We start from the raw sequence: 9,375 nt of genomic DNA, 5'->3' as shown, positions 1-9,375 counted from the left end.
TCTTCAAAATGATTTTTCCACCCTAAACCCGGCCGCCGACACGATGGAATGCGAGGTCCGATTTCGCCGTTAAAACGCGTTGCAGGTCGCCGGTCGTCAAAGTCGTTCGCGGGTCCGGAATCGGTCCGCGATCGATTTTCCAGATTCCCGAGAAACCAGGGCAGCCTGGTGGGGAATATTTAGGGGATATAAGGTGCTGTAACAAGACAAGGCAGCTGTATATACAGGGAGTCGAATAGATAGTGAAAGTCCCCCAGAGCTAACAGGAGTGTAGAGGGCAAGAGGGGGGTAGGAACGGGGGACCCCAGTAAGGTATATGAGGGCCTCAGTTCGAGCAACCGCTGGTACTCTAGCCTCGCTGCCTACTTACATTCACACACACTAACACAACTCCACCACCTGGAACACAATGCACACCGTCTCGACGGTACGTATAGACAACAAAAGTGCGGCATCCGTCGTCCCATAATCGTTGAACCCTTTCATTAAATTCGTTGTTGTTCCTCGAAAGAGAAAAAAATCATAAGAACCGGGTCATCCGTCATCGTAACACTCGTAGAAACCGCCATCACTGTACATTGTGACTCGTCGTTGTTCGCCTAAATTTGATCGGTACAATCTACGGACTGGGAACGTGGTCTCGCGTGTGATGTGATCGTTCCTCATCGTGATGGGGATCTGTGCTTGTGATTTGTGCATTTTACTGGTGCACTAGGAAAGAGAGACACGCCGAGAGATTGGATCTCGTGTAACGTCTCGCTGCGAAAGAATCGCCGCAGGCGGTCACGGAAACGATTCGGCGAGAGTAATTCGGTGATAACTGGATGCTTGATCTGTTGTTGAGAGAGGCTTGTTGGGGTTGGCGGGGTTCGCGTGTTGACTGTTGGTATTCGTGGAAATCTCGTGGAAAATAATTGGTCTGATTCGAAACTTGGTTTCAGGGAGCATTAAATAGATGGATCTCGGATTTTATAAACGTTTCTGGCAATTTTTGTTGATTTTGGTTGACGCAATATTGTTCTAACTTCCAACATCTGTATATATATATATACTTTTAAGTTTGGAAGAAAAGTTGTGTTGGTAATTAACTTAGTGATCGATTAACGCGGCAGTCAAAGACGTTTCGATAGATCAAGATCGGCTCTAACTCGATCGACACCGCGAGCACGATGAAATCCACGCTGCCGCGTATCCAGTTCTCGCCATTTCACCGCGAGATCACAATCTGTCCGTGAAAACCATTAGGAATTACGATTACGGTTGCCCATTACCGCTATGAACGACAACCCGTTACCCAACCGCGTCTTGCAAGACTCTGTTTTGTTGCTTTCTGTTTCACGCTTGTCGAAAAAGAAGAGAAAACGAAAGGAAAAGAAAAAGAAGGATGAAAGTGGTTTTCGCCGCGTGGCCAGTCCACGCGAGCGCGCCACCAACTTGTTTTCTCCGGCCGCCCACTCGCGAGAAAGAAAGAAAATTATATAATGAGTTACGCCAAACAGGAACACATTCGAGAATTATGTCGGCCAGAATGCGTAGCGGTAGAAACCGTTTTCTCGCTCGTGGCCGTTCGCGCGGAACCGCAGGAAACGCGGTTCACGGATGGAACTTCGATCAAACTTGTCAAACTTTCGATAGTAATTTACTGGTAGCCGGTTTTCGTCGACTTCTGTGTTCATGTTCGAAGGACACGTTATTCATTGGATTGTTCCTGTAGTATGATCGAAATTATTATAGAAATTCGATATTCCAATAAACTTGAAGAATAGTACTATCTAATATAGCGTAGTTCAAGCAATGATTTAGTAATATTTATTTTTCACGCTTGCGTTTTGCTTGGGTCTTTCACGTTTTCTAATTCTCTGGAACATTGTTTCGATTGTTGCATTAAACAGTTTCTGGTGTTTCACGAATTAATTTCATTAGCGATTCTGTTGACAATTTATTCTTTGTGATTACGTGATTTGTGATTTCCTTCGTTTCAAATAATGGTATTTTATTTTATTATTTAACTGATTTCATGAAAGTGAAATAGAATTAGTCGTGAGCAATACTGTATGTCAGCGACGTTAGACACGTTTTTTCTCCCTCGAATTGCCAGTCACGATCAAGAATCCGGTATCCTTCGAGTGCGGTTATCTCGTCGTCGTGGTGTAATAAAGTCACGTCTGGCGGTTAAGGCTCTGGTAACGCGGAGGGTCATGCATCACCGATCTCAGACCTTTCCGCGAGTAATTACGGTTTATGAAGTCCTAGATTAACGCTTTACGCGATGCTGACCGCAGCGACGATTAAATTTATTACGTTCCTGATGCCCGCACGCGGGCATGACACTAGTTTCAATGTTGAAAATCACGATAAGCACAGATTGCACAAAAGATTCTTATAAAAACTGCGGAGCGCGAAATTTTAATTTCATCGTCCAATTTCTTTCTCTATGGAACCTAGCGATAAGAGAACAGAAGGAGCAACCATTACTATAATTAATGCAGTTACGGCTACAATTAGTATAACAGCTGAATAAATGGAAAAAAGTGAAATCAATTGACATTTTCCTTGAGGGTCGTAACATTTATTGTGACAATAAACGATTCCCTCTAAAGACACTTAAGAATGTAACAAATATTAATTAACCCGAATACTTAAATGTTACCAATCATTTCAGCAGTTCGCTATACAATTAATTACTTAAATTCCCCCACCATATTTCACACCACCCAACAACCAAGATTAACATCATCCACTTAATCCCCAGGTAACACTACTGGTAGCTGCGATACTCGCAGTATCGGCTCAGCAATACCAACAACCAGGTGGCAATTATGTAGACGACTACTCAGCTTACGAGCCAGCGCGGCCAGCTCATCCAACCCCCAGAAGCTACGCAGCGGATGCGGCACCGCTAAACAGACAAGCAGCACCTACCACCCCTAAGCCAACTCCAGTAGCAATCCTCAAACAGATCAACAGGCACAATGAAGACGGCTCTTACACCTACGGCTTCGAGGGTGCTGATGGTTCCTTCAAGATCGAAACTAAATTACCCACTGGTGACGTGAAGGGTAAATACGGGTTCGTCGATGACACCGGGAAAGTCCGCGTGGTGGAGTACGGAGCGAACCAGTTCGGCTTCCAGCCAGCTGGTGAGGGTATCACAGTGGCTCCACCAACGTTGGTAGACGAGACCACCAACAGAGAGGCTCTGGAGGCTCAGGCCTACCAGCAAGCGAACCAGCAGGCTAGGGCTCCCCTTAGATCCGCACCTGCGCCTCAGCCAGCCCTCCAATACGAGCAACCTGCCTATCAGCCACCCCCAAGCCACACGCAGGCAGTGTACCCTGCGCAAGCACCCAGACAACAGGCCCTGCCCAAGCAGCTTTTCACTCCCTCTGGCGGTGTCCCCCAGCCTCCCAGTTCTAGACAGTCCCCAATCCTCCAGCAAAATGAGGAACCGTCACCTCCTTCCCAATTGTACAATCAGGGACCAGCTCAATTCGGTCCAGCGCCCATCCAAGAACGCCGGTCTCAGCCACAGCCTCGCAGTCAGAGCGGCGGAATCCTGGACCAGTTAGCTAGAGATTACGCTCTGCCCCAAAACGTAGCACCGCCATTGCACGACATCAGCTTCGGTTACTACTAAGTCTTCTAGTCCCTCCTGTGTCCTTCAGGGCGGTCCATGTGTCGTTCGGTTTAGTCTTTTCTCGTATGATCGTTTTCCGAAGACGCGACGCTTCGACGCTTGCTGTGGTCATCGTCGCGTGCCGATCGTTCAGTTAGATTCTCGTGGATCACATGATCGTTATTGAATCAATGCAATGTCTGTGGTCATCGAGGATCACGTGACTATTGTTAAAATAGCACGCTATCTGTGATCCTCATGGAACACATGACTAATATTGAATTAGTACAGTATCTATAGTCCTCGTGGATTACGGAATTATTGTAAAATTAGTACGATGACCGTGATCCTCGAGGACCACGTGACGATTACTACACTGGAGGTACACGTCAAGGATCCCGAGCGTCCGGAAAACGATTCGGAATGATTTTTGATCACGCACGATCGTCCTCATCGATTCCCATGATATTTTTGTGTCTATTGTTTTCTTGTAAAGCGTGGAAGGACGAGTTGATTAATTATCCTTGATCCTTGTTTCGGTAATTAGAAACTTTTCTGCTTACCAAATCGCGTTTCTGCTTCCTCGAGAAGCATTATTCTTGCCATTGGACAAAGATTGTTGGGAAAATATACAGAAAATGACTCAAAAATTGTTACTATCGTGCAATGGAATTCGCGAAATGGTCATTTGCATAGTAAATTCTTGTTTGTTGGTGTCCTTTCATTTTTATTTTTGTTTAAACAGTTTCTTCCTGCGTGGACGATTTCTTGGTTATATTGTAAGAATAAAATACACGTTTTGTTAAGGATAATAATCTGTACACTCTGCAAAGTTTCTCGTTTACGTTTTAGGTAAGAGTATCGTGAAATACATTTTGGTAAATAGATGTGAGTATCATTTGCACCGTGGACGAAAGATAATTTAACTCTTTGAGGACGAATGTTGTCTTGTCGACAACATCGATATTTGGTATCTAAAATCGAAAGTTACAATCTAGTAATTTCATTATTTAAGTAACAACAGATCAGCCTATAATTTTCTCCTTTTCTAGTATTTAAGGGTTTGACGTACAATTAAGCTTCCCATGGAAAAGATTTTTAGTATTTCAATAAATCATCGTTCGCAAAGGATTAAGGAACGATGTAAATAAAATTTTCCGAACCACGGTAAGTGCACGTGCTGACTCGGACCTTAGGAAATGCAGTTTGCATGCGTGGTCGCAGGGTTACCGTTACAATATCGTTTCAAGGAGAACCTCGTATTGTCGAGCGTCTTCGGGCTCGTATCTCGCGGGACTGCATGAACAAATTTCAGCACGCTTACTATTGTAACTAGATTATTGTAAGGTAATTAGATTGGAAATAAAGTAAGACCAACACAACCAGTCGTAAATCCCGTCGCCGTCTTAACATTACAACTACCGTACCCGTCAAACTGACGGATTTTAGTTTTCCTATTTTACATTTATTAATTTCTTTTTTTACAAATATAATTATTTATTGAACTAATTGAACTAATCAGCGTTAAATACAATTATTTATTTTTAAAATATTCAATGTCCGAAACGGTTTTGAAAATAAATAATTTCACTTCAATACTGTATTTAATATACAAAGAAACCGAAAAAAAATCTATTGTTACAATTTTTATAAGAATTTAAAAATATTAATCATGTTAAATGCTCGGTTGTTTTAGTGTTAATGTGCTCGATAGAAATTAGAGGTCTTCGCTACTGCAGATTGCACGGCAAACGTTTTTCCTGTTTTCTTCCTTCCCTCGGTTTTCCTTAATAAAATCGAAATAAATATTAACAGCCCGATTCGATAAAGGGAAATGGAAACGGCCTCTACAACTTTCTAACTGCTCCCATTTTTCAATTGGTCAACGGGCTTACGTAACCGTTCTCAACGAACGACCTTTCGAGTTATTTCCTCCGCGAGAAAAATCGGAGAAGGTAACGATCTCGTTTTAATTGTACCGTGCTGTTCCGGAACTGGGCTCCATGGAATTTTTGTTACGAAATTTCAACGGTGACCTTCACGACTGCTCAATTGAAAGTGTACAGCGCTTACGCAAATGTGCGTGCGCCATAATGACAATGTGTCGTTACAACAGATTTTAAAATAGAAATTATGTCGGTCCAGTTCTGTTTTCATCGTGTTTCTTGTTTTAGAAGGAAGAAGTAGGGCTCGCGAAAGACTTGAATTCTTTATGATCCTTTTAATTTGATCACTATACGTGGAATGATGAAAATGAATAGTATGTTTGTTTATATTATTATGTTACTGGTAATTGCGGAGTTTTTATTCAACCGTTGGTTTGTATACAGTACTGTAAAAACTGTTGTAGATTACATATTTAATATCATTATTTTCCATCAAGTTGCAACATATTTTATACCTTTTGCAACAGGATATTAAAACCTGTAAGCTTGCATTTATTTCCACGTTGTAAAGATACATATTTTACCTACAGATAGTTACTTGATTTTTTTCAGTGCAATGTGCAGTTTGTTTAATGATCCTTATAATTATTCGTATGTACATAAATTAACTCATTTTCGTGGTATTATTACACAATTTATTATGTTTAAGGTATTCACCTTTCCCTATTTTTCTTCTTGACTACTACGAATCATTACGAAGCAATTCGCTTGTACACCGTCTCTAAGGAAGGCAACCACGTCTGCACTCGTGCAAAACAGAAAGTGCAAGTAGGAAATGCAGGGAACAACAAGTGCATACAGGTAAATGTGTTACCAACGAAAGGCAATTTCGTAAGACTGATACGTTTACTAAAATTTCGTAACAAAAAACTTCGAATGTTCATTTATTATTTCAACTGTTAGAAAATAAATATAATAATGTCTCAACGCTATAATTTCTTAATAAATAAATGGAATTTACGAATATTTCTATCGTCGAAAAAAAAATGAATTCAGAACAAAGAAATTATTCAAGGAATCGATTTAATCTAGCAGTGACGTAAAATGTATCCGTGTATACGACACACAATATATAATATAAGCACAATGTAGAATGCACAATTACACATCACTATTTCTTCTCATTCAAGCTGCCTTCTCAACTGCCAGTAGCGTGATTCACACTTTGTTGCCTCTGCTGACGCACGCAACGCCTCAATGTGTAAAAGAGAAAGAAAAAATCATCATAAAAATTACATAATCCTATTCAAATAAAGTGGAAGACAGTGAGCGTTCTATTCTTTCGTTTCAGCTGTTTTCTTCGGGCCATTTAGAAGATACTACATTACTACGGCGCCTTCCTCGATCGCAAAATGACGAAACTGACGCGAAACCAAAGAATAGAACTTACACTGGGTTTCTCACATGACGAGCGAACTCAAAAGCGAAATTCCATTTAATCTCACGAACCTGTTGCCACCGAAATTCGTATTGTTCCCAGGCACGTCCCTTTGTTGCAGCTTAACAGCTGTACACAGCGACGACATTTCGTTCGGTGTCGTCACGCCGACCATTCTTTGGCCACTTGAAATATATTTGGACTTACCTGAGCATAACGGTAAACGCTATTGACCTGTGTTACGGGTTTCGTGATGAAACCAAGAAAATATTGTTTCGAGCTTTCGCGAATCCACTTACACGTGTTGAACATTAGGTTTACGGACATTTATTGTACAATTTATTCTACTGGTCTCAGAAGAAGTGATGTTCATTTATTTGGATTTTGTAAATTAGAGAAAGATTAAACATTTGCTAAATAATGTTTATAAAGTTCAATAAGCGTCACACTGACGCGTTCAGTACACCTAGTGTTAACGTTGGAAGTGGAACAATAGGTGGTCTTGATGAAATTATTTCAAGCAACATCTAAAAATCTTGAAAAGAAGACAATTCATGAATGTTACTAAATTGATAAAAAGATTATTTTCCTAAATCATTATTTAAGAAATTAATTAATAATGTATCAAAAATATTTATTTTAAAAATAACATCAAAACAGTACTAAAATCTTCTCATTTCTTTCATTCTTTATAATACAGTAATACTGATTAAGTATTCCACGATTTCTTCGCGGATTTAGAACATCGGTGCTATTTGCAAATTAGTATGGAAATGGCGTTAAGGGTTACGAGACAAATCAGAAATAAATGTATTGGCAAAGCACCAAACGGTCGTGTCATAATGTACCGGTGTTCGGTGCGAGCATTACTGCATGTGCATTGACCTTCTTCAGTGGAACACAAGGCTGCCGCCATCACGTTCGCGGCGCAGGTGTAACGTTATATGAAGAAGAGTCGCTTGCGTAATACTGTATAATAATATCCGCGCGCGCGTAGAGTCAGTGACTTCGGGGACCGGTAGAAAGCTGTGTTTGACAAAAGGATTTCGGATTTCTTCCGCATTCTGCCCGACTGTTAAATTTTCTGCACTGTCACGTTACTAATAATATCAACGCCGAAAATCACTGGTCTATTGAATAACACAGAAATCTAGATAACGGAGAACTTAATAATAACCGGATACATTGTAATCTTGATTTCCTGTCAATTATGTCTGAGGAAGAATGATTGCTGTTGAATTTAAATTTAGAACTGATCATTGTTCTAGATTATCTCATTATGAAACGTTTAATATAGTACAATACTAAGTGTACCAATATTTTTTTTATTAATTTTCGTAACTGCTTTTCTATGTTTTATATAATAAAATCGATGCAGGATGTTGATGAAAAATAATGTAAACGTGATAATGTTAAATTACAATCCGTTGTAAATTTAGGGGAAAATAATAATGGTCAACAGAAATGGTAGATCATTAAATATTCTTTAATTTAACATTTCGGAATACCATGACATAATCTGCTTACCATTGTTGTGATACGGAAAATGGTTTGTACAATGTTTGTTATCGTCTAAGCGAGTCACGCAAAATGTGTCCACCGGTTTCGACATCGCGGACTATAGTTACAGAACCTGCCTACTTTACCGGAATTTATCGTCATCGTTGAAATCGTCGATTGGTTGATGCAAGGCTTTCATGACCTAACGTCAATTCTGTTCTATATAAGAGATCGGTAACACGTTAGGAATTCTGAGTCCAATGAATAATACTTCCATAAAAAGAATTTTGATCTCATTATTACATATAAGAATAATTTACAATTTAATCAAATTATAAGTAATTACATTACACATTTAAAATTGTGTTTCTTCCTCTCGAGATCTAATATTATCTTCTTCATTCTTTTACATCGAATGCAATTTACTAATTGTTTCGAAGCCTGTGTATTAAGTTTAATTAAACATCTAACTCATTTATAAAATATATTAACAAGTAATCCACTTTTTTTTAATTTGTAATTTTCAAGAAACCGATTATTTATACGACTACACATATATCATTTACATAATTTCAATAAAATTCATACCTGCTCACCAAAAAGAACAATCTTCTACATTAATCAACAGAAATTATTCTTCTCGAGCTTTCACGCGTATTAATAAATTCTACTTAATTACTACTGTTACTTTTGTCTATAAAGAATGTGTGCATCGTGTCGAATAAATTTCCCTTTTCTTATGTTCGTGCTAAAAGCTTTTTTCGCGTATCTCTCTAAAAACGGGTGTTTGAATGGTAAAAGCGGTCGCGTTACAAAGAACAATGTAAATGAACTCGGGCCTGTGCATCCATCAGTTTCGTTCTCCATTGATGATGTCGAGAGCGAGCCCGATCTATGTCTCCTTCTCGCGGCAATGAAAGTAGGTAAGTGCATTT

The 9,375-nt window shown here is 39.7% G+C and overlaps 1 protein-coding gene across 1 annotated transcript; it reads left to right on the top strand.

Moving 5' to 3' along the window:
- Positions 1-360: 360 nt before the first annotated feature.
- On the top strand, positions 361-3,637 carry Cpr97Ea (cuticular protein 97Ea). Its single transcript, XM_031978550.2, has 2 exons — positions 361-427; positions 2,753-3,637. The coding sequence occupies exons 1-2, from the start codon at positions 410-412 to the stop codon at positions 3,635-3,637; spliced, it is 903 nt and encodes a 300-aa protein (XP_031834410.1). The 5' UTR covers positions 361-409.
- The last annotated feature ends 5,738 nt before the right edge of the window (positions 3,638-9,375 follow it).

The sequence above is a fragment of the Nomia melanderi genome, chromosome 9 (genome assembly GCF_051020985.1).
Source record: "Nomia melanderi isolate GNS246 chromosome 9, iyNomMela1, whole genome shotgun sequence".
In the NCBI taxonomy this organism is placed as follows: Eukaryota; Metazoa; Arthropoda; class Insecta; order Hymenoptera; family Halictidae; genus Nomia; species Nomia melanderi.
The sequence above is the reverse complement of the archived record's forward strand: the minus strand, read 5'-3'. Positions and strand labels throughout refer to the sequence as shown.